Genomic DNA, 27,041 nt, shown 5'->3' with positions numbered 1-27,041 from the left:
GATTTAAAAACTTGTCAGTTTGTGTTGGAAAACCCTATGAACTGGCTTTGGATTCTGTGGAGTGATATATGGCCGTGAGAGGTGGTCAGTGTATCAGGGGTCCCTTTCACAGGGAATCCACCTTTACTAGTTTACCAGGCCACCATCCATCCATCCTTGTCAACCTCAGTTCACATGTAAACAATTATGCATCTCTGCTATAACATGATTATGTTGTTGTGGGCCGTTGACATAAAGTGCTGCTCTGTTTCGGTCCGGAGCTCAGCAGAGTCACGACAGACACATTAACTCCACCGTCTCCTCTGGCTGGCGGTGAACTGCGAGACTTGGTACACTCTTTCGCCCTGTGGGCTTGTAGTCTACTGCCCTCGATTACAGTTGGGTGACGTCTGTGCACTTTCTGCGAAGGAGAAAACCTACTTTTTGGAGATCAGTGCGAAACCTAATCGCACACCACTGGCTGCTGGACATGCCAATCCAAACAGAGGAGAGAACAAATCACTGAGGAGTTTTGTAAAGATTTCCTCCACACTATATGCCCTTCTGGGCTGGCGCCTCTAGCAGAACAGTAAGGCTGTGTTGGCGCGGTAGCCAGGAGAACTTGCCGCATAGTTTTAATCCTCTTGACCCAGAATAGGCGAGCCGTGGCTGGATCCGATGGGAGCCGACTGGGGCCAGAGTTTTAGAAACGAGCTGCAGGCCAAGAAGCTCTCTCTCTCCCCGTCTTCACCTGAGCTCCTGCTTGAACCTCGGGTGAGTGCTGCACATTGATAATCAGTAGCAAGGGATTGACAACTGGACTAATAACAGAGACTCATAATTCTGTAGGCTCATGTGTACTCAGCTGTATGAATTGTGCAATGCAAAACAGTAGGCTACATGACATTTTAGTTGATGCTTTTATTTGAAAAATATCTTCTTTAGGTACAGGGTATTGGTTACAACCCCTGGGGCAATGTACTGTATGTTTACATATCAAGGGCACTGATGGTAGGCTATGAATGGGATTTGAACCTGCAATCTTCTGATTCCATATCAAATTCCATAACAATATTAGGCCATGTCAGTCTTTTATATATATATATAGGAAATTGTTTTTAGATAGGGTTAACTGCGATTGCTACCGTAAAGGTCTTTGTGTTCCCACCCTGCAAGCAGGGGCGTAGGCAGAAATAATAAAACAGGTGGGCCCAGAAAAAATCAGACGGGCCCAACCCGACAGCGTATTGGTAGATATATAATATCGTGCTCAAAAATGATACTTTGAAATTGAAAAAAATCATAGAAATCACAGAAGATGAACCAGACTTTTGACAAAATGATTAATTATCGCTCAGTGCTATGCCATTAATTATAGTTCAATGAGGCAACAGTTGACTGTCAAGTGTGAATGGGGTGGGCTTGGATGTCAAGTGGGCGGGCCCAGGCCCACCCCTGGCTACGCCTATGCCTGCAAGTGTTGTGCTATAGAAACTGCAGGTTTACTGTAGCATTACACCTACTGCAGTATACATTTCCAGGCAGTGAAAGAAGTTCTTTGCACACACGAAAAATACCCTAGACATACTGCACTCTCAAAACATTTCCGAAATATTTTGGATATGATAACACTGCGATTCTGCACAAAGCCATTGTACAGTTGTTCTAGTGCAGTTTTCTTTATCAAAAGGGGGGGGGGATCCCTTCTCATATCTCCTTACTCTTTTTCTCATCCCTGTTGTCAGTGGCACATCCGTCCATGGGTCTGGCTCCTGTATCGTGTCCTTGCGTTCCTCTACACTCTGGCCTGGTGTATTCACTCCGCTCTACTCTTCAATACACCCAAATGGCTCATTCTCCTGAGCCACCTGGCCTACTGTGTGCTGGCATTGTACTACTTCACTGCACTGGTGAACCTCTCTGCAGCGTCGTTCCTTATCAGGCGATTTTGCAGCACAGAAGTTAAAGGTGTGTATTGAAGCCTTCACAGAGTAGACCTACTGTATGTCCTCTAGACTGGAGGTGGGAAATGCTCAGATATCATTGATAGGATATTTGGCTTTCAGTAAAAATATGTGAGAGTTAATTAATGGAAAGTGAATTAGTGTAATGTATCAGCCACTGTGCCTCTGCTTGAATATGAGATTCAGGATTTGAACAATTGAATTTGAACATTTCTTTAAAGGTTCATCCTGACATTTCACCTGAATCCCAAATATTTGTAACACTTTTTTTGTGAACAGTGTACATGGGCTACACTATGCTGCCTGGCTGGTTCATTTGGAGAAAGGCATTATGATGCTGGGGTGGACTGGGGCCAGTAAAGCCTGGCACCTTGGCACCTGAGGCCCCCATGGGCCGGAATCTAGACCTGTTCATAGATCCATCCATCCCATTGTTCATCATGTGTGGCGCTTAAGTGTAGATAGGCTCGCCAGGGATCCCACTCCATGTTGCGTGAAAAATGACATATCAATTTTGACATGACATAAGTAGTTGGTTATTACTATTTTGGTAACACCAAGCTTATAAAAGAGACTGTGTATGAACAGATTAAAGCCAAAGTACACTGATCTCCTTTGAAATACACTAAACTAAAATGCACAAAGTTGCAGATTAAGACTTAATCATTACAATTGTGGTAAAAAAAAAACCCAGGTCATAGTAGACTCTCAAAAGGGTTAAAAGGCCAAGTACACTGACCTCTACTAAAGTCCACAGTTCTCTCTCCTCTCCACCAGGGGGTGGTGGCGAGCAGTGGGCCTTGTTGCGCCTGCCTGCCTCCCTTTCGGCGGCCCTCCGCCTGCAGTGGCTGCTCCTGGTCCTGGTGGGCTCCTTCTCCCTCAACGTCTCCGTCCTCTACTGGAGCGTCAACTACCCCATGTCCCGCCACCCCATCAAGCCCTTCAGCATCAACCTGCATGTGGTCAACGCCCTGCAGGTCTGCATTACAACACATGACGTGCACAGGGTCCACTGGAAGCTTTGGATTGGCCCGAGATAAAACCATCTAAAAGCCACCCCCCAATTCAATACATAGCCTATAGTATAATGAAGACCCAATTCTGGGTCCCCCCTTTCCCTGGGACCGAAACAACTGACCCCTTTGTCCCCCTGCCGACTTCCCTGCATGCACATTTAAACCCCAATACCCCCATGTTCTCTACATTACATACAGGCAGAGACGATCTAAATGCAGAATGTTAGAATTAAAAGAATCTTTGATACAAGCATGCCTCTAAATTAACACCAGCAAAACCAGCCAAATGCTGGTGAAATTTCAGCACAACCATCACCACCACACAGTCACGTAGTACATGTTCTCTTGCACACAGTTTATAGTCCCCAAACAAACAACCCATGGCACTTTTTTAATTTAAAGTGCTATTGCACCTTAGCCTAGTTTTACCAGACCACATTAATTACTTTGTAATTCATTTTTGGTCTGGATCCTCGATGCCCTGGAGCATTTGGGTGGGAGGAGTGAGCTCAGCTCTGGTTTGAAATGAGTGGTGACCAATCGCTGACAGTTGACGTTCATGACATACTATGTTATTAAGCTCCTAAGTTCGTCTGGTAGATGACAGAAAGAGAAGCGTAATCAGACCATTCGTGAATTACAAAGTAATTCAAAATGAATGATCCCCCCGTACTGGACACTATGATTCTCTGCATGTGCCAATTAAGCTCCTTGTCTCCTTGCAGGTGTTCCTGGAGGTGTTGGTGTCCTCCTCACCTGTGCACCTGTACCACTACGCCTACCTGCTGGTGGCCGGCCTCCTCTACCTGCTCTTCGCCATCTTCTTCTGGCTCGCTGGCTTCACCAACATGAACGGCCAGCCGTACGTCTACAAGGTTTTATCATTACCATTATTTTATACTTAATACTGTGCTTAGTATACTTTCTTTACTTTGACGTACTTACATTTTATTTTATTTTATTTTGTTTCTCATTTATTCTGTGTATATATAGATGTACAGTATAGATTTCTCTACTTGTAATCCTACGTATGCCTACAAGGTTTTATTCTATTATTTTATACTTAACACCATCCTTAGTATATACTTCCTTTACTTTAACGTACATTTTATTGTATTTTGTTTCTACTTTATTCTGTGTCTCCTCATAATCCTAGACTAGCTTGATCAAATTGTAAAAAGCACCTTACTTACTTCCTTCCTTCCTTCCTTCCTTCCTTCCCAAGGTGCTGGACTTCGGTAGCCACCCGGGCATCGCGGTGCTCAGCTCCGTGGGCTTCAGTCTGGTGGGGCTGCCTTTGTTCCACGCGGCCCTGTGGGTGGTGCAGGTGCTGAGGGAGAGGCTGGCGGAGGGGCCCCGAGGCCGGCGCCACGCCCTGAGGAGGGAGGCCTGGTGGTGGGGCAACGTGGGAGGCCTAGCCCCCTTCCTCTCCTCCTCGCCCATGGAGTCCCAGGCGCCGGTGTTCGCCAGAGGGGACGGGGAGCCCCAGGTGCTGCTCACCGCGCTGCCCCATGGCTACTGCAGCGTGACCAGTGACTCACCGGCAGACTGTCCCAGTTTTGCAGCTGCCTAGTGTCTAACATTGACCATCACTCACTCACTCACTCACTCAGCAGAGCAAAACAAGGGCTTTGTGTGACTGTCGGTCTGTTTTTTTTTACCTCCATAAATATGTCAAAAACTTGTCTATCTGTATTGGCCCAAGCCGAGGTTATACAATTGTAGACCTACATACACATTGTCTGCATTATATAGTGCAGTGAATTTAAATGAATGGGGAAAAAAATATTTTAAAAACTTTGTCATATCATAATAAACATAATGGGATAAAAATAAGGTGCTAAGTAATGATAATGATTAAAAAACATAAGGCAGCTAAAAGACCCACGTGAAACCAAACTTCGAAAGAACAAAGCAACCACGAAAAATCAGAGCAATTGTTCAGGCAGCATCCGTTGAATGTGTCGTGTGATACTTGTGTGTTTTATATTGTAATAAAATGTTTCAACGAATTTGATTTGAAGTACACAATATTTATTGTGTGTGGATTCAAACTATGTCACTTGTTAGTCCTGAGTTATGCTGGCTATGTCCCGTACTTGATGAGATGGTAAACCAGTTGTGATTATAATGAGTCTCACCTACTAGCATTGTAACAAGTGCATATTGCAGCTTTCCCCCTGTATTGCATTACATTACTGCTTTACAACAAAAAGCAATGCATTACAGTCATTTATTGTGTAATGCGTTACTCAACAACACTGGACATGACCTAGGCCGGATTTGAACCTGGATCCTCATGGACAAGGTGCATTAACACTGGGTTACTACGCCGGTGACCTGGGTTCGATTCCGACCCAGGTCTCTCCCCACTCATTTCCTGTCTCTCCTCCTGTCCTCTCAAAAATAGAGGCAGAAAAGCCATAAAAAAACCACGCACACACACACACCCACAGCGCCTGCCCTTCCTTTCACTTCACTTTTGGTCATAACGGCATATCAGTAGTAAGTTAGTTAGTTTGGAACTTTTTTGTCCCCGTGAAGACGTTTTGGGCAACATGTGGGGCATACACAAGTCATTTAGGACATGATATGACTTGAACAAAGAAGTGATTTGAGTGAAGGTATGTAGTACAGTACTTCCATTTAACAACGGAGGGAAGCAGCATTGTATAAAACACAAGTGCAAGTAAAGTTTGATTTCTTTATTTGGGCCTTTTTAAGGATATTTTAATCAATGTTGTTCAACTTCAATAAGATGTTGATGGCTTGGAAATTATAGTTATTTCTTTGTGGTCATTCCTCTCCGCTGTTTGGCCATCAGCTCTCTGACCTCAGCACAGAGTAGCCTACATGACTAAGTGACCTGTCAACAAACTTTCAACAAGCTGACCGCTTCACACTGGCCCTGTCACGACAGACATGAAGCAAACATTGCTACAACAGAGTCACAAAGGTACACGTGTGGTCATTTTTAGCCTGAGTCATGTCTGTTGTCTTAGGCCTCATTTGCACAGCCTACATACACTTCTGGTTGGTTCTCTTCGTTAGGTCATCTCAGACACACTGATTACTACCGCCCCCTGCAGGTCTATCAATGCCCCTTCATCTGGATGCAGTTCTGAGGCTTGACCAGTTGGAGTGGTGTTGGCCGGCCTCCATTTTAAAGGCCCATCTGATGGAAGTAAGTTGAAGAGAATGTATGCACTGTGCAAAGTAATGATGTTGATGTTTTTTTTCAGTAGCCTATCAGTGTCCTCCTCTCACTCATCAGCGAAATCATTTTTCTATACTTTACTATATTATATCTTTATCTCTTTACATGTTCAATGTTAAATGTTCATTTATACTGTATTTAGGCCTACTATTGACCACTATTGTACCAGTCCATCACTGTTACCGGTCCTGTCCTGTCTTGCACTTTATGTCAGTCTGTAAAATGTCAGTTTTGTAGCCTATGTTTTGTCCTGCATGGTATAGAGAGAAAACACAATTTCATTTTTCCTTGTATGTCTTGTGCATATGAAGAAAGTGACAATAAAAGCTGACTTGATTTGACTTGTCAACTTGACTTGTCAATTTTAGAACAACCATGCTAGCTATAGGCTATAAATGAAAAGACTGATTTTGATGGAAAGCGTGTTTATTCAAGGGTGTGGGAAATTTGTGTAAAAGAGATATGTAAATGTCTCCTCAGTGTAAGATGTAACCTAGGCCTATTGAATGTCGTATTATCTGGTGATACGATATTTGAGAACTGAAGTGTGGAAAGGACCACACAACAAATCTGTGATTTTCTTACATACTAATGCCCTTTAACCCATGTTAGCCTAAGCCCTTGGGAAAAGGTGCCCTCTCCCTATTAAAACCGAAATATTACAGCCTCCGAAGCACATAAAAGCATGAAAAAAGTTGTATTTAGAAGCTAGAACCTTCATTTTGCACTAGAATGTGTTCATTCAGCTCTAACATATCCACAATTTTAATAAAACAGCTCAAATCTGAAGAACCTTATTGCAGCGTGTATGTCGCTCCAGGACACAATGGGTTAATCACTGGACAGTTGTCAATTCTTATCTTGTCATAACATATTTGTCCCTGACATTAAAATTAAATAATATACAATAGAATAATAAAGTAAATCAGCAGTCAAAAACAAAATGAAATGCACATAAAACCAATAAACAAATCACTAATGTCCCCTGTACCCCCACCCGCACCCACCCAACACACACTCATGCAATCTAATGGGAACCACTCTCCCTGGGCCCGGGACAACTGACCCCTTTGTCCTTCCCCTGGCCACAGTTATTGTGTCATCACTTTCCAGTCCTAGCAAGTTTGTGTACGAGGGAAAGGGAATTTTCACACAGTGAACCTTTAAGTAGTCCACTCCCTCCATCTTCCCCATGAAGGCCCCTCTGGTGAAGCCTCTCAGCTTGAGGTCTGGTAAGGACATGGGGTTCCAGCCTGGTTGGAAGTCCTATGGCCTGCTGGACGCAATAACATGCCCGGACCCCCTCTTGAGGTCCAGTCCCTGGACTCACTTGCGGTTGGAGACTCGAGGGTCAGTGGGAAGTTGTGTGAGAAGGTGACCTCTAGATTCTGCATTTTGGGGGGCTGAAATAGCAAACACTGAAAATGGTACGTGGTCACACACCACAGATAAATGTTCTTCACAACATGGTCTTTAATGCTAATGGCAATGAGAAGAGGCATGGAAACATGTAGATGTAGTTGAAATTCTTGAGTTTCAGGTTTTTCTATTTTCTAGCTTTTTTACAGCTGTTCTTGATTGTTTATACTTGACACATAACGCACAATTCTGGAAATCTCACTCATTTACCAAACCCATGAACTAATGCTACCTTACATTTGTGTGTGTTTTTTTTTTAATTTGTGAGTAGAGAGCAGATATCTCTTCAGGATCCATCTTCCCATGTACTGAACATCTCTACGTGATTTTCTCTATGATCAATCCCCATATACATCATTCCAGTCACAACTTCAGAGACAATCATTAACAGCATTAAGTAAAGAAGCATTTTGCTCACCCTGGCTTCAAAACACAGGCTAGCTTCAGTAGGCCAACAGACACATCACCTGTAATCAAAGATTTTCGGAGTTCTAACTAAGAGACCGATAGACCGTCTCTCTTGTAACCTCTAACCCCTGCATTCCAAGCGGTTCATTTTCGGTTTGTCTTGTTATGATGTGAGCATCTCATAATACGAGTCAACTGCCATCATTCTTTAAAAAACTTTTCTTTTTTTTTAAACTGAACTGGTGTGATTGCAAATGGTGTCAAGTCCACCAGGATGCTTATTTTTATATGGAACTATTAACACTATAACACTAATACCATATACTTCTTGTGTATTTTTTGAGTCTGTACTTTCCTGAAAGGCTGCATTTCAACTATCAATCAATCAATCAAGTTTATTAGGACCATGTACAATTAATACATAAATGTTTCCATTCCATGCACTGCACCAGATTTAGCCTTAGGCTACCTTTCATCTGTTGTCCCTGACATTAAAATTAAATAATATACAATAGAATAATAAAGTAAAGCAGCAGTCAAAAACAAAATGAAAATACACATAAAACCAATAAACAAATCACTCATGTCCCCTGTACCCATACCCCCCCCCCCCCCCCCCCACCCACACACCCACCCGCACCCACCCAAACAAAATCTAAACTAGCGAAGTATGTTTAAATAGTAGTATCAGTGCTTCCACTAAGGTTGAGTGTGTGAGTACCTTTGACATCACTGCTCCCCTGTGAGTGTCACTGACCTCTGTTGAACACTGATGAACAGTCTCTGGCAGTTCAAATAAAATGACAGCTCTGTTTTTGTTTTTATTTCACTGTGGGTGGAGATTCTGGCTTCGGAATGTAAAAACCCTGCCAACTATTCTCTCCTGACAAATATTTTCTAAGACCAACTAATCCTGACAAATTAGTTAGACGAGCTGACTACATCGAGTAATTAGTGAAATCCCCTGCCTCAGGTCCACAGTCAGAAACAATACAGGAAGGAATACTACATTGTGAAGACAAAATCTGTACAAAGTTGGCATGAGTCCTTTGTGTTATAATTATGTAGGCCTACTTGCACAATGTGTATGAGTGGCATACTTGTGTACAACCTAACCTATACATCCTTAAGTGACCTTGTCCAAAAAAAGACAACAACAATACAATCCGTCATGTATGGACATACAGTATGGAAAAGCAGCCCTGCCGTGGCGTAATGGTAGGGAACTGGGTTAAGATGCCGGCGACCCAGGTTCGATTCTGGCCTGGGTTATTTGCTAATCCTTCCTTGTCTCTCTCTCTCTACTCATTTCCTGTCTCTCTTCCACTGTACTGTCAAAAATAAAGGCAAAAAGCCCATGATATATATATATATATAGAATGAAAAAGCTGCCATTGTGTACACAAATCTTCAACAGCCATGATTGTCCGACATGCTCAGGAAACAAGGTGTTTTTGCCGGTGGCGCTGCTCTGTTTGTTTGTTTTGTTTTGTTGTTGTTGAGTGTGGCTTTGAAGAGGAGCATTGCTCTCTGGGTATACAGATCAAGGCCTTTGGGGAAGCGTGTTTGCATTTCAGTGTATGTTTACGCAAAAAGAGGCACCCTGACAGGAATTCGAGCTGGTTTTAGGCTGTTTTCCTGGAGTGGAAGATAACATTACAAGAAAATAAATGTTTTGTGATTCAATGACATGTCTGACAGCATGTTATGATGTCCAACATGATCCATGGATTTTGGAGACATGGAAACAAATACCTACAAGTGATGTATCTCTAGCACACAATTCAGCAAATACAACCATGTTAAAGCAAAATGATTACCTCTGCCAAGGAGATTGTTACCAATGCCAAGGAGATAATGTTTTCAGTTGAGTTGGTTTGTTTGTCAGTCTGTCTGTTTCTTTGTCTGTCTGTCAGCAGGATAACTCAAAGCATTATGCACAGATTTTGGTGAATTTTTGTGGAGTTGTTGGAAATGACAAAAGGAACAAGAAAATTATTTTTTAAAAGATTCTTCAAAATTGCAGGACAGAACGAATTTCAACATTCCAGTTTCTAACTCCACAAAAACAAGGCAGAAATTAGGCAAAACATTGGGCAAAAAAATAGGGGGTAACATAGTCAAATGTTCTATCAAACAGCTTCCTTGGCAGAGGGCTGCACTCTCTGAGTGCATTTCTAGGTAGTCATTACTTGGTCATTACCATACAGATAACAACAAATGTATAAAGTCGTGTCTTAAGGGGTTAATAATCAAATTGCCATGAAAACATTCAATTTCACATACAATGCATTCTCAGGGCATTTTGTATTGAAATCCACACATCTTCAAGGGCCTCTTCGCCCCTGGCATCCCCTCTGTGAATTATATAAGTAAGGTAGACACCACCTGTGAAGATATCTTACGCTGCTTTCCTAGGTTTATTTTTTTGTCCCTGTCTCTCATCCCCCTCTCACATACAGAATACCCAGAACTTTGGCCTGATGTATTGTACTGTACTTTTCGTAAAAACCCCAACTGCGTGCGTGTCTTCGCTCCATTCTCCCACTCCTACCCTTCCTTTATTAAACCAAACAGGTGGAATGTGATGGCGTGGTGAGCAGACCCTGACCTTGCACCATGTCCTGTGTGGGTCCTAGGGCTTTAGGTTCGGGATCGAGAGGCGGGCCCCCAGTTTCTCCACCCGGAGTGGCTGAGGGCTGAACTGGACTCGCAGCGGGCCAGAAGGGAACCGTGATGGGCTGCTACAAAGAAACCCCTCTCTCCGTCTCTCCAGCCATGTTGGTTTGACTGTGGGGGTGTGCAGGGAGCGGCGTGTTTACTGAGAAGTGGGTGCACGGAGGGGGTGATGAGAGTTGGTTACAGCTTTCCAGAGACCCCCAGAGTCCCGCATGGCTCTCATTACCAGCCTTGTTTCATAATCTTTCTCTGCAAACGTGCACTCCTCACGTTCCATCACGTGCAGCTTGCTGCTCCTTCTTAGTAGTCTTGGGTGGAGCTGTGGTGGTTGGTATTGGAGGATCTTAGGATTCTGCATTGGAGTGGGTGATATCCCCTCCTCCTGGCCTTTTCTTCAGTGAGAGGTCTGCAGTCATGGGTAAGCGGTTAGAGTGCAGGCTTGCAGCCCAAATGTTGCTGGTTTGATTGCCGACCTGCCAGGTTGGTGGACGGAGTTATTATTGAGTGCTCTCCCCCATCCTCCTCCATGACTGAGGTACCTTGAGCATGGTACCATACCGCCGCTCCTCTCACTTGAGCACCGTTCGGGGCTTCCCCTTTACATGCGTGAGGCATAAATGCAATTTTGTTGCTTGCATTGTGTGCTTTGGAGTGCTGTGTCACAATAAAAATGGGAGTTTCCCAGGTGGGCACCCCACTCTGGAAATGTTTTTTTTAATTCAGTCCAAAAATGAGAAGAACATCTCTGAAATTGATTAACCGTCTACAATACATTCAAAACTCAGCAGCTAGATTACTTACACACACCAGACCCTGGCATCACATTACCGCTGACAGAAATTCACTGTGTTCTATGACCTGTTCAACACTCCAACCCTGGCGGTAGTGACATTGCACTTTACCACGCCTCCAGTGTTGACCGTAGAAGAAAGTGACTGCCCTCGCGGCCATGCCGTAGGCCTACTACGCTCTGATGACGTAAGTAAACCATCCTATCTCTATAATCCTTGGTTTACACCCTATTCCAAAAACAGCCACTGAATAATCCCAGACTGTGGTGGTATAATAATCATTTCTTCCAAAAAATGTCATCATCAGGCAGGCTGATATTTACCTACCTAACTCTTCCTAACTCACTCCCAACAAAGCTGTCTTTCTTCTTCTTCTTCTTCTTCTTCTTCTTCTTCTTCTTCTTCTTCTTCTTCTTCTTCTTCTTCTTCTTCTTCTTCTTCTTCTTCTTCCATCAGCATACATATTCTGACACATCCACACTGTTTGCCCCAGTTTTTTTTTTTTAAAGAAATATTCACCAACATAATGAACGAATGTAGGCCTAATGGGTCAATGGTAAGAGTGTCTGTGCACATGAATGTTGTCCTTTCTTGCACTAGAATCTCTTGTCATTTCTACACATGAGACACTGAGACACTTACCAGTAATTTTGTTCTCTTTGTATGTCAAGTACGGCACGTGAGCAAATGGACAACAAAGCTTACTTCGACTTTTACTCTAACGGACTTCATTTTCACGTGGTCTTCTGCCATGTCTGTAAAGTGTCAGGCAGCCACCGCACAGCGTGCTCTTACCGTGCCAGGGATTTAACAGGCAGGAATGTCTGGCACCTGTTGCAGGCTACTGTAAGCACTTTCCTATTTAATGATGAACCAAATGCTTCTTGATGGATAATGCCTCTTCAAAGGGCACCGGAGCTCATTTTGTCTCACTCAGCACGCTAGGTACCTTTTATAAGTCTTGGTTCCATTACAACAGAAAAAAAATCTCTTAAAAACACTCATTAACCAAAGTTGTTTTTAAAATTACGGCAGTGGTTTTACTCAAATAGTGATGGTCAAAACCAAAGTGTTTATGCAAAGGGTAACTTTTTGGATATTGTCACTGGGCAGCAACATGATTGACTGTTAATTGTATGACAGAATGATTAACAAAAGTTGTCTACTGCTTATCCAAGTTCTATAAAAGTGTTGCAGTGATAAACATTCCAAATAATATAGTGTCGTTGGACAGAAACATTGCTCAAAAAGTTGCCCTGTGAATCAGTAACTTTATGTACGCCTACATGCTAGTTATGTTTATGTTAAAAAAATATTTTGGATTTCGTTAAAGAGAAATGCTAAATCATCTTTGGGGCTGGGCCTGGATGTTTGACAGTTAACTATTGACAGGTTCAATGCTAAGGCCAGTAGGTTAAGAGGTCTCAGTTCTGAGGGTTTATGAGAACAGAGGATGACGACACATGTTCTCACATGAGCCCAAGATAACCTTTTGACTGTCCTTTTTTTAAACCACAAAATGGGTTATTCAGGCAGCATGACGCACGTGTGCTTTCACAGTATTTGCTATCCTGTCTTGGCTCGCCTCACATAGGCTACTGTATATGAACTTAACTGCCATCCCATTCCTGAACCAGAGGGTTAAATTATGATATTTGTCCACACTTTGCAGCTGTTACAACTTCAACTCATCTGGGAAGGCTGTGTTTATTGGCCTGATTATCGTTGACTTTCAAATCTCTTCGAGACTTGGTCTGACCGACAGCATAACGATTAACATTTCCCAAATGGCATGGTCGACCCACCTCCCTTGGTTTGCAAATGGTTGTTTCCTTCCCGACAAGGTGGTAGGAGTTCCCAATTTTTCTGGGGCGCAGAAAGTACTTGCATTGCTCTTGTCCTGACTAGTAGCAACGCTGAAGGTGTGGCTAGTGTTTATAGGATTTTTCCATCATTCTTCCCAAAAGGGCATTGGTGAGGTTACACTCTGATGTTGGTCGAGAAGGCTTAGCTCTCAGTCTCTGCTCTAATTCATCCCAAAGGTGATTTCCAAAAGGTTGTCCCCACAAGGTTGGGAGCATGGAATTATCCACAATGTTTTGGTATCCTGATGCTGATTTCATGAGATTCTGTCACAATTCCATGCTCCCAACCTTGTGGGAACAATTATTAGCACGCCCCTTCCACTTCCAAACATGTAAAGGTCCATAAAGACAAGGACAACTATAGATGAACTTGACTGGCCTGCGCAGAGTCTCTACCTGAACCCAATAGAACTTCTCTGGGATGAATTGGAGCGGAGACTGAGAACCAGGCCGTGTGTGACCTCTCTGATGCGCTTTTGGAAAATTGGTCAAAAATCCCTGTAAACACACTCCTCGACCTTGTGGACAGCCTTCCCAGATGAGTTGAAGCTGTAATCGCGGCAAAAGGTGGACCGATAACATATTGAACCCAATGGGTTAGAGTAGAGTAGAGTATCATTAAAGAGTATTAGAAATGGGATGGCAGTTAAGTTCATATGTGGGTCAAGACAGGTTAGCGAATATTGGTAATATAATATATAGGCCTATTCATTAACCATTTAATTTGCAGAGTTGGACAACATGTGTTGATTCTATACAGTTACGTGCTGTATAATACTGTGGTGAAGGGAATTGATATTAATAGATAGGATAACTAGCTCCAAAACTGTTAGAAACAATGTTTTGACTATGTCTGTTGAATTAATAGCCATTAAAGCTGCACTGTGTAGGATTGTGGCCAGATTATTGTAACTATGCTGCTCACTGAAACTGTGCAGCCTATAACTAAATTTGATCTTTTCATGGATATTTACTGAGTAATAAACTAATATGTATGAGCATGACCAAAGTACTGGATGTTTTGCAGATGAAAATGCCTATTTCTGGAAATTCAAAATGGCAGCATGGAGAAGTCGAAATGAATAGAATTTGATTGAGGTTGTAAGTATTTATGAAAAAGGTAACATTTGTGAATGGGCAGCATTAGTTTTGGAGATAAACTACTATGTTACACAGTGCACATTTAATAGTAGGCTATTAATTCAATGTTTTCATGGCTCCATGGTTTTCTATGGCTAGATTAGTGCCTCTTAATCTCCAGATCAGTGGGCAATGGCATACATGTAAAGAACGGTGGAAACTCACACCGATGACCTCCCCTTTTAATCCCTTTTCATTTCGAGACGTTTCGGGTCAACACGGCCCCTTCTCTACAGGATTTTAGCCTGGGGTGTACTCACTTTTGTGGGTACATGTTCAAACATTAATGGCTGTATTTAGATTTTTTGTGAGTGAACAACAAATTTAAACGGTTATATACAGTTAGGGCCATAAATATTTGGACATCTGCACAATTTTCATCTTTTTGGTGCTGTACACCATCCCAATGGATTTGAAATGAAACAAACGAGATGTACATTAACAGCAGACTTTCAGATTTAATATGGGGGTGTTTGGCAAACACTGTTTGCGTCCAAATCGAGTGAACTGTGAAGGAATTATGACATTTTCTATCAGTGCCACCCAATTTTTAAGGGACCAAAAGTAATTGGACAGTCTAGTATTTATACATCAAACTTTCAATTTTTAATTATTTGGTTGCAAATACTTTCCAGTCAGTTACAGCCTGTAATTTGCAATCCATAGACATCAATAGACACTGGGTTTTATCCCTGGTGATGCTATAGTGAGCTCTATTGCAACAGTCTTCAGTTCCTGCTTATTCTTAGGGTATTTTCCCTTCCATTTTGCCAACAGCAAGTGTAATGCTTGTTCAACCATACTCAGGTGAGGTGATTGACTGGGCCATTGAATAATATTCCACTTTTTTGGGGTAGAAATGGTTTAGTGTCTTTCAGATGTCTTTCATTCTAGACTCCAATCTTTCTTTTAAAAAACATATAAAAATGATAACAAAAAAAATAAAATTTAATCTCTACAACTTCAGGCACATAAGAGGTGCTATGTCAAATAGTGCTGCTCTGACATACTTGCATGCAATGATATTTTCTCACCTAAGCTATTGCATTACTAGCTGGTCCATGGTGGGATCCACTACTCTCAAACCAGTGGAGAGTTTATTTAAAAAAGCACTTAAAATTTTAGATAAAAAACCTCTTTCATACCATCATTGTAACATTTTAGATAAGTACAACCTATTGAGTTTTGACAATTTCTGTAAATTCTCCTATAGCTGTCTTCTTTATAAGACTTTGCATGGCCTGGCGCCACCTTGTTTACAGGATTTTATAAAATATCGTCAAACACGAGTAACTCGAGCAGTGGTCAATAAAGATGTAGAGATTCCTTTCAGGAAAACCTCCTTCAGTCAAAATGCATTATCTACTAAAGGCGGCATATTATGGAACTCTATTCCTCTGCATATAAGGGAATGTCCCTCTTTAGCCACCTTTAAGATGGAGTATAAAAAGTGGCTTCGAGCCCAACAAACATGTTCACACTGATGGTCTGAGCCTCTACATAGCGTACACGCACACACGCACACACACTCACATAACACATGGCCCTATTTTTTGGGACCTTTTTCTTTTCTCTTTTCCTTTTATTTACATGCATGCCTTTTGCTTGTATAGTGGGTTTTATTTCTTTTGTTACTAACAGTCTGTTTTATCTTAAAGTCTATTGCTTGTAAACATCTAGCCTGCCTATTGGACACCAGATGGAAATTAGCCCTTGGGCTACAATCTGGCATGTTTACATATATGTACATGTATGTATATGTTCATTAATGTGCAATGTCCTGAACAAATAAAGTAAAGTAAAGTAGTAAAAAAAAAAAAAAAAAAAAAAAAAAAAAAAAGATGAAGCTTTGGGTCATTGTCCATCTGCACTGTGAAGCATTGTCCAATGAGTTCAGAACCATTAGGTTTAATATGACATGATAATATAGCCTGAAAATCTTCAGAATTCATCCTGTGGCTTTTGTCGGTAGTCCTCATCATCAATAAATACAAGCGGAAATTAGTATTGACAGATATGCATGCCCACACCATGCCACTATCACCACCAGGAGTCACTGATTGGGTGGTATGCTTTGAATCATGAGCATTTCCTTCCCTTATCTATACTCCTTTCTTCCCATTACCCTTGTATAGGATGATTTTTGTCTCCTCTGTCCATAGGATGTAGCTCAAGACCTATACAGTCTTTTTAAGATGTTGTTTGGCAAAGCCAAATCTGGTATTGCTATTTCTGATGCAATCAATAATTTACATCTTTTAGTGAACCCTCTGTATTTCCTATGGTGAAGTGTTCCTGAATGTTCTTGATCTTTTTCTTGATTGTTGCCTTGGACATGTATCCACCGTTCACCTGGACACTGTTCTACATCTGGCAAACTGTTGGGAGATGGGTTTTTGTTCACCAGATACAGAATATTGTCTGTCATCCACAGCATTTGTCTTCCATGTCTGCCAGGTAATTTGGTGTTGCTGTGGTATTTCTTTTTTCCAACATTTTGAACCCCCGAATTAATCATATTCAATGTTTCCCCATCTCTCAAATGGGTTTGTTTTGATTTTTTTCAACCTTATGATGGCTTGCATCACTGATGGTGACAGGTGGACTTTGGATCTCATGGACATTCCGTAAAAATATATGGAAATGCAAATGGAACACTTCAAATGAACTCTAAGACCTTGTATTGACATCTTGGTGATGGTGTAGTAAGGGAATAACACACATCTGACTGGAGAATAGCTGAGAAGCCTACTGTCCAATTACTTTTGATCCCTTGAAAAGTGGGCAACACATACAAAAAACATTGCCATTTCATTCCTGTTAATGCGATATGGATGTTAACACCTTCACATGAACGCTGAGAGTCTACAGTTAATGCACAATTTGTTTGTTTTATTTGAAATCCATTGTGGTTGGGTATAGGATGGAAAAGGATGATAAGTGTGTTGCTGTCCAAATACTTCTGGCCCTAACTGTATGTTGTTAACAGGTCACTAATCATTGTGTCAAAGTGAAATTTCTTTAATGTTGTCCTGTGAAAAGATACAATTACAAATCTGCAAAAATGTGAGGGGTGTACTCAATTATGTGACATAACATACTGTATCTGACTGATGCATCAGTGTTTTTTTTGTTTTTTTGTTTTTTAAATCTCACACTTTATTTAAACTCAACTTTTCCACACTTTTTTGTGTTCATTTTACTAGAAGAGGGTGAACATTTGGACGTTGTCTTTTAACACAGTATACAGTACATTACAAACGTGGATTCATTTGTTTTGTACCTGTCTTCCCGGCCGCTAAAGTTCAGGGGTGTAAGTCTGGATTTAGTGGAGATGAATGTCATGGCCGAGGCCAATCCAGCGCCGCATGTGGTGATACCCCATGTAGGGCCGCTATGGTGATGTACTGGAGGCATCTGCCTCCCTCCACCCGCCCAGCTGAGAAATGGGGAGAGAGAGAGAGAGAGAGAGAGAGAGAGAGAGAGAGAGAGAGAGAGAGAGAGAGAAAGAGAGAAGAGGGCTGTAAAAAGCTCACCGACATGGTGATGGAGGGTACAGTTCTGCGAATGTTAACAGATGCAAGTGAGGGGAGAACATTTCAGGTGCTCCTGTAGCTGGCTTTCTAGGCTATTCAGTAGGGCTGTAACGATACACTAAACCCACGATTCGGTTCGTATCACGATTTTTGACGTATGGTTTCGATACATGCCACGATTTCTGAAATCTATCTCATTTGAAGCTTGGAAGCACTATCACATCAAATTATATGGTTGTTTTCTGGACTGAAGGATAACAAAACTTTGAAAGGGCGTATCATGATACTGCCTCCTTAGATCACGATACAGAATCGTGACTCTGAGTATCGCGATTTCTCGGTTCAATCCAATGTCGTTACAGCCCTACGATTCAGTTATTTATTGGTCTGGATGTATCAGTGTCTTTTTTCATGTTGCATTTTGTGTGGCCTAGTGCATTTGGTCCCAGAGTACTCTCTAAGTGTTGAATTAACACTGCCTTTTTTTCTTCAGCAGGTGAAACAAAATTGTAACCGCTTCCTTCATAAAGGTAGGCTACATGACTGGCATGTCTTAATATGTCCTGTTCCTTTTCAGGAACATGCTCGTCTAGTTTTGGAGTAAATAATAAAACTTAAAGCGATTACTATTTAAATAGTATTACTACTATCTGTGATCCAGGAGAAATTCCATTTTTGCTCATTATTCCATGTCCACCTGGGCATTGCACAAGGCCGCTGGTGTATATGGACAGTGGGTTTCTATTGTATTCCATTCAATGATTTTGTAGAGTTTATTTATTGTATAACAATACAATGAACATGCATTGATTAATGTATGCATATACACTTGTGTATATGTGTGTGTGTATCACTCTCTCTCTCTCTCTCTCTCTCTCTCTCTCTTTCTCTTTCTCTCTCTCTCTCTCTCTCTCTCTCTCTCTCTCGACTCTCTCTCTCTCTCTCACACACACACACACACACACACACATACACACACACACACACACACACACACACACACACACACACACACACACACACACACACACACACACACACACACACACACACACACACACACACACACACACCACTGGGCAGTGGGAGTCAGGAAGGGCATGCTCACCAGTGCAGCCTCCTCACCCACTGTGGAAGTCTTCAATTAAAGCCATTAGTATCACACAGCCTAGTGCCCATGCAGCGCTCCAACTGACAAGCTCCTGCTCTCCTCTCACCACCTCTCTCTTGTCTTTCACTCGTTCTCCCTCGCCTTCTCCATATCTCTCTCTATCTCAGATCATTTCTGTTTTCCCAACAACTTGCTCTCTATCCTTCCCTCAAAACCAGTGTCATGTCTCATTGTCTGACTTTCTCCACAGAGTTGCCTTTGCAGATTTTAGTGGCTCATTCTGAGGTGTGTGTGTGTGTGTGTGTGTGTGTGTGTGTGTGTGTGTGTGTGTGTGTGTGTGTGTGTGTGTGTGTGTGTGTGTGTGTGTGTGTGTGTGTGTGTGTGTGTGTGTGTGTGTGTGTGTTGGGGGGATGGGGGTGTTCCTAGATGGATTGATGCAACAGGTTAATAACGAAATAGCAAGATGTATTTAACACCTTTTATTTAGAGTCTATATTATTATAAATGCCATCAAAATCATAATGATCAAGTCTTAATCTGTTACTAAAGGCTCTTGACTATTTCATATCAGTGCTGTTATGATGTAGGCCTGGTTAAGGTTTTCCCAGCAAAAAGTCCAGCGGGCCCACCTGCACAAAGAGGTTACGGCATCAGGGTGTTGTTGAGTTCTGTAAGATGAGGGCCAGTACGCTGAGCGCTATACAACAGCTTCTGTGTGCTCCATGTCAGACAGGCATTCCGTGGCACAAATAGCACCAACAGCTGCTCCAGAGTGCAGGCCTGAATGGATTTATCATGACCACCCTCCCTCCCGTCGCTCCTCACCCCTTCTCCTCACCTTCCCTTAAAGGCCTCCCCCTATTCCCCCCCTCTCTAAATGCCAAATTTAAACCCGAGAGGAACCATTGCTACAGGGTGGACAACTGAACTGAACAAGCCACAAAGATTGGGATGCTGTCACTCCCCTGAGCAAATGCTTTGCCAAAACGGAGGGGAGAATGAAAGGCAACCACAGGCATCACACAACGGTTTGAGAACCAACAAGAACCCTACACATGTACGCCCAATGCTATAAGTGGCAGTGGTCTCAGCCAGTGCACATCCACCATGTAGCAGGCTTCATAAGATCCTGGTCTACAGTAACTGCCTTCAGAAGAGATCAGGTCTGACTCAAATGAATTGAGCTCATTCGCCCCACTCTAAACGAAGCAGCGACTAATTCAAGTCACTGAATAATACCATTGTGGCATGTGCTCCTAGTAATAAATTGTGATATGAAGACCCAGACCTTTAAAGGAATATTTAAAGTTCCCTCATGGAAAACTGATTAGACCAAGAGATTGAAACAAACGTCGGCATTAGGGGACACTCATCACTGAAGCGCACTCAGCGAACAAAGGCGCTGGATTGGGGAGCTTGGTATGGAGGCGGGACCTGCACAGCCCCCACTACTACTACTACCTCCTTCAAGCACCAGAGATCCTCAGCACGGTTAAATCTCGAGAAGAAGAGAAAAGACTGACACTTCCCTTGGTCTACACAAGCCGTATGGTCAACAGTAGAACGCGGGAGGCTGAGGAAAATTAAGGAGAAAAGAAAGCAGAAGAAAGAAGAACAAGATACTGCGGAGGAATTTATTTTTTAAACAAGTGCGCCTGTACTCCAAGCTCTGGTAAGATATATTTTTTAGAATACCTTCTCCTGACTTCTCAATGAATGGTGATTTTGAAAGGAACCAGGCGCACACAATACACGGACGCAATACTGCTATCTGCCTTGACCAGGCTCACTTTCGCTGGAAAACATAATGTTCCACAGTAAACTTTTGAAACGTGTCTTTTGTCAACACAAATTCAAGTGAGCTAACAATTTCGGTCTCCAGTGTGCTCCTCTCGTGAAGACCCTTTCTCTATTATTTATGAGGAGACGGCCATACCACGAGCCTTTAGCCTACCCATTGAATGGTGGTGGGCGCGCGCAGCAAATGTCACTTCCATGTGTGTTGTTCCTGTTGAATCAGAAACATGGTCAGTCGCTTGTTGATTTTACAACACCAAAGATCATTACTAAAAAGGATTCAATCAAAGTAGTATAAGTTTACCTATCATTGAATCAGCTTGTTTTCAAACAGACTGATTTAACGCGCAGTGCCAATGTGCCGTATCCAAGCCTGCTCACTTAGTTATTAAACATTTTCGGCTGTTCGCATCTAGCCTGATGCCGGCTGGTGGCGATGGTTGATGGTCAGCCATCAATTACACTTCACCTTGACTGGTCCATAGTAACTAAAGACTCGATTGCCCAATCACCACGAAGGATCGTAATCCATGGTTGCCAGCCCAACGTCGATTGTGTTGGCAGACATAACCTACTATTGAGGCTACTTATTAGTACGGCTCTTCAGGAAACTTGACACTACATGTAGAATGTGCCTCAGCTAGACCTATAGGTTTGCGGCTATACATTATTTCCTGTATGCAACACGCCTCCATGAGGCTAGCCTATATGCCGGAAGATCAGGAACATCTAGGGACATTGTAGGTTACTTCATCAACTGTTTCTACTTTGTTCTAAGGAAAGTTAGACGGACTTCAGTATGAGCATAACCGTAACAGCACAACAAACAATAACTGCAGCAATCTTCGTTATTCGTTTCGCGCCGTGCGTAAAGCCTCAGGTGGAACATGCTCGGCATTCGTTAAGTGGTAACAACAAACCGTAATTCGCTCGTCATTACCAATTGAGGTACCCCCCTTTACCCTTACATTTCTCCAAAGACAGTGCGTTTTGTAATGACTTGTTTGATTATTATTTATGATTAATACTTATGGTTTTATAGGGTTGCTATTCTGGAAATCTGTATGTGCGTAATTCAACCCGTCGCGCGTAATTCAACCCGGGTATAGCCTAATAACACATTTCCGTCAAGTCATGTGTTTTTGGGACGTTATCCTACCTGACCACTTTACTGTGTTTCTTGTACAACACGAAAGTCCACGATCTGATGTGCAAACAGGTATCAGACACCAGGAGTTATTAACATATCGGTTCTGGACTTCAAAATTGTACAAATGGGAGTGGTGGATTGGCCAGCTTGGCATATGGAGAGCACATTGTGATTGTGTCGTAGCTCTTATCCAACTCGAGTCGCTCTAGTGAAGACGAGCTACTATGGCAGCAGGTTCTGTTATGATGCTGTTAATTGGATGATTTCTCTTCCAATCGTGTGTCTTCTCCCCAACGCTGATGTAAAGCATTGACGTGAGCAGCTTCTATGGAACAATGTTGTCTGAGGAAGCCAGATGAGTCAAAAACGAATGTGCTTGTTTGACATCTGGAGTGTGTGCTGTGATAGTCACAATCTGTAGGCTATACAGCTCTGCAATGATTCCTCATGTCATTATTTCACAGCCACCTTGTTCTAATTTGGGTTTATAAATGATGTACTGAAATGACAGCGCTGTTGTTAGAACAAGGCACAACTGGTAGGTCTGTTTTTTAAACGTACAAGACATGTTAACGGATGTTTAAAAAATCAACCTGAATGCATAGCCTATAGTCTTAACAGTGAATTACCTTTTAACATGGTTGTTTCTCTCCCCTGAATGAACTGTATAACGAAGCATAACAGTAGGCTATAACACAACAGCCAATGACTCTATCCAGGATGATTAATGGAGTGAAATAAAAGCCCAAACAATTTGTATATTCATATTCCTGACTTGCCAGTTATCAACGTGGTCCGTCTAGTATGTGGACAGATGCCAAGAGACTGCTCTATTGTGCCGCCGTTGTCGCGCTCGCAGGGGAGGGTGCTGTTGGGAGGATGGGACACTATTTTCTTTAGAAGGGTCCTTGGCCTGGGGAGGCGTGCTGCTGGGGGCACACATGGAAATCTAAACATGCGAAACCCCAAGAGCGTTTGCCTACAGATATGGGCTGTATTTCTTCGAATCATGTAGTAAACTATCAACAATTAGTATCTATAACTATCAGTCCACCTTTTGTTTATTTGTTTTGAATTGTTGTAGCCTACCACTTGATAGGCCTAATACAGGAGGCCCCAAACTAAGGCCCGGGGGCCGGATGCGGCCCGCCACATCCCTTTGACCGGCCCTCCACCTCTCTGCACCTCACCATTTGAACTGGCCCAAAGAAGCAACCCTATCTTGTCTTGATAGTTTTTAATCTCACTGTAATATAACCAGGCCTACCATTTCTATTGTATCACTCATAAACTCTCAATCACCATATTTTTCTAACCTTTCCTTGTCATTTTTACATGGTTATTAGAAATTAAAAGGAATAGGCCTACCTGTGGCATTTCAAATTGAAAAACATGTGAAGTTCTCACTTCTTTTGCAAATCACTTGTAATGATGAACTATTTTGTGCTAGAAAATATGGTTATTATAACAGGCAGTGACCTAGTATAAAGCTGACATGATTGATCCCCGCCCCTGATTACAGTCAGGAATGATAATGTGGCCCCCAGAGAAAAAGGTTTGGGGACCCCTGGCCTAATACAATTTGAACGTATTATTTTAGATATGTTATATTACTTAAAATGATTTCCTAGATTTCTGAAATGGCACAACTCTTCATACTGTATGTCTAAGCTGCCAGACTGTCAAGCAGGGGCGGTTCCAGACATTTATTCTTGGGGTGGCAAAGGGGTGGCGAAGTGTATTTCAGGGGGGCATGCTCCTACACTAAGGGAAAATGATTAACGCTATATAATCGACACACACACTTATGTGATACAGTGAATCCCTTAAAGTGAAACTCTACAACCTAAAGTTCTATGTCTGAAATTATGTCAAGCTTTAGGGCTATTGGTCACAATCAGGGCTCTTAATTGGGGTGGCAAATCATATTTCTGGGGGGGGCAAATGCCACCCCCTGCCACCCCTTAGAACCGCCCCTGCTGTCAAGTGGGCAGGTGTGGTGCTGGTGGTGATGACAGGCTACACAACACAACACTTACAGAATAGTGCCAAATACACCACGAAGGAGTGTTGAATTTGACTCTATGGTAGAGCTGCTAGATTATGAAAAAAAAAATCCAGATTATTTCAGTCAATATTGATATATATGACCTTTTTTAGATGATATTTCTTTTGAAGACAAACAATTGTGCCAAACAATTCACAATCTTGCCTCCCTTCAGTAGTGTGAGTGGAGAGCCATAGAGAAACACACAATAGTGTTCTGCATGAGTGTTGGGTAGCAAGTCTACTCTGTACTCGCCATGGCTCAAGTGGACACTGGACAGGAATGTATTGTGCTTAGTGTAACCTACCTTTCGGCAGTACAGACAAATGACAAAAATAATTTTTCAACTCAATATTCAGAAATTTGATATTGATATCACAATATAAATTCTGTACATTGCACAGCCCTACTCCACAGGTTGAATTAACACTCATCAAACAAATATAAAGTCAACGTTAACACTCTCACTGATAAGTGCCCTACTCTCTGAAGTGCTGATTCAACACCACATAATGTACTGTGTGATAGATACAGTAGTGGCTGGCGGGGCTGCGCCGATGGGGCATAGTAGGTGTGGGGGCGAGATGAAGTGAGGCCGGAGGGATAGAGGAGGATAGGGGGGAGCCTGCCTGATTACGAGGTGTCCAGCCAGGCATGACGAACACATGGTTGCCAAGGCTGTCGCCAAGCTCCGCCAAGGCCGTGGGAGCCGTAAGGTGTGAGAAACCACTGCTTTAGGTGGGCAGAGGGCTGGGGTTGGTTTGGCGGGCATCCTGACCTGTTGCGACTATTGTTTGATTTATTTTCTAATCATTCACACACACACACACGCACACAGACACAGACACACACACACACACACACACACACACACACACACACACACACACACACACACACACACACACACACACACACACACACGCTTGCACACACAGCCCAACCTTTATATATTTGTGGGGCCCTTTTTTGGTGCCTTCCATTCATATTAACCCTGACAATAGCTAAAGAATGCTAAACTGTGTCCAAACCAAAACAGTCCCTAACCCTAACTTGTCAGTGAGGAAATGTTTTTACAATTTTACCAGTAACAACAAAACTACCCCAGCAAAAAATGTGGGGTCCAATTATTTGGGCCCCACATGGAGTGAGGGCCTCAGCATGTGGGTGTGTTCCAATAGCAGTGGCCTGACAAAGGTAGATTGGTGTAGTGGACACACACACACACACACACACACACACACACACACACACACACACACACACACACACACACACACACACACACACTTCACCTCAGGAGACCCTTCCTGTTCTCACCTAGTTGCGCATGAGAAAAGGACATGTCAAGAGCCATTGCCTTGGCCATCACAGCACATACTGGGGTTTACACAATGTTGAATGGCAATTATTTTTTTATGGCAGGATGACTGGGGTGTCTATGAGGTTCTTGCGTTATGAATCAGTCTTCATGCAAATGTGAAAGGGCGTTTGGCTGCGGCATAACCTTTGACTAAAGCTCCCCCTGTGTGGGGTGATGACACCGCTGGAGCGCGTTCCTCAGCCCATCCAACCCGCAGTCACACTTGACATATGCGATTCTTGCTGTTTTGGTCTTTGGTGCGGCTGCCCTATGAACTTAACCCTTTCATGCAGAGCCTCTACTACAAACTCACTGTTAACAAAATGGTAACGACCAAGTCCTAAAAATATATATTTTTTTCTGGGCTTTTTGGGCCTTTATTTCGGATAGGACAGTGAAGGTACGACAGGAAGTGAGTGTGGAGAGAGATGGGTTAGGGTTGGGAAATGACCCCGGCCGGACTCAAACCGGGGTCCCCGTGGGCATGCAAGCCCAAGTGAGGGGGGATTAGCGCGCTGCGCCACAGCGCCCCCTAAATTCTAGTTCTAAACTAAGTTAGCAACTTACTTTGGTGTAATGAAATTTCCCATTGGAAACCTACTATGTGGCTAACTGGTTAGCGACAATGTTTTCAAGAACCGGGGTCCTGTTGTGTAACCTTGTTTTAATCTGTTACTTAAGGCTCTCTGTAATGTCATAGCAATGTTGTTGTGATGTAGTTCAGTATTTTCAGCATATAGTGAATAGGCCTGCTGGCGACCCCATCTGCAGTAAAAGGCTATGGCTCTCTTTGTTGTCATAGCGATTTTGTTATAATGTAGTTGAGCCTTTTTGGCAAGCAGTGAGTCGGATCGCTGGAGATGCCACCTGCAGGGCTACAAGATGGTTAGTTTGAGGTGATCTCTGAACCTGACACTTCAAGCCACAGGCCTGTAGAAACTTAAAGACCATCTCTCATTTAGCAAATGTTAAATCAATGGTTCTCACCTTTAAAAAAAAAAAAAATGAATGCCCCCTTTACCTCGTCACTCCACCAACAGTGACGAGGTTGTAGAGGCTGTAGAACCTCTATTGAGAAACACTATGTAAAAAGAAAACTTATGTTGTGTTGGTTTGGTCAACCGTTTAAGGACTCTGCTCGTTGGATCTATCTTTTTTGACAGTGGTAGATCCGGGTCAAGGAGAGCGATCGCAGCAGCTAGCTTAGCTGAGTTTGTTATTATGCTTGTGGTGTGTTTGATTACATGTTAGGAACCCCAGATGTCGTGCAATGCCATCCCATGTTCACCAGCATTAACATGAAATTATTTCAGTGGCAGGCCGGGGTCAGCACGGTGGTAAGGCAATGGGAGTCACTCATTTGGCATCGACTAGGGCTCAATTGGCTAAGGAACTGTACTTTTATGCCAGGGACCTGGGTTCCGCAATGTTGTGCTCCGAAATAAATAATAAATAATTAACTAAATAAAGAGTCTTTATTTTTTTAAATATATGTTTTGGTCTTTAAGACCATTAGCGACAGGACAGTTTAAAAGTGAGACAGGTAACGTTTGGGGAGA

General features: G+C 42.7%; 2 protein-coding genes across 4 annotated transcripts in view; both read left to right on the top strand.

The window, feature by feature from the left end:
• Positions 1 to 522: 522 nt before the first annotated feature.
• Positions 523 to 4,532, top strand: LOC134463454 (uncharacterized). Its single transcript, XM_063216651.1, has 5 exons — positions 523 to 753; positions 1,725 to 1,947; positions 2,721 to 2,920; positions 3,685 to 3,834; positions 4,185 to 4,532. Exons 1-5 carry the CDS (start codon positions 658 to 660, stop codon positions 4,530 to 4,532), a joined length of 1,017 nt encoding a protein of 338 aa, XP_063072721.1. The 5' UTR covers positions 523 to 657.
• A 15,522-nt stretch (positions 4,533 to 20,054) lies between these two features.
• slc38a3b (solute carrier family 38 member 3b) overlaps positions 20,055 to 27,041 on the top strand; it is a 52,253-nt gene continuing 45,266 nt past the window's right edge. For all 3 annotated transcript variants that reach the window (XM_063215443.1, XM_063215442.1, XM_063215441.1), the window contains exon 1: positions 20,055 to 20,797. The gene's annotated coding sequence lies outside the window, so the exon portion shown is untranslated. The remainder of the gene's footprint in view (positions 20,798 to 27,041) is intronic.

Source organism: Engraulis encrasicolus, chromosome 14 (assembly GCF_034702125.1).
Source record: "Engraulis encrasicolus isolate BLACKSEA-1 chromosome 14, IST_EnEncr_1.0, whole genome shotgun sequence".
NCBI classification, from domain to species: Eukaryota; Metazoa; Chordata; class Actinopteri; order Clupeiformes; family Engraulidae; genus Engraulis; species Engraulis encrasicolus.
The sequence above is the reverse complement of the archived record's forward strand: the minus strand, read 5'-3'. Positions and strand labels throughout refer to the sequence as shown.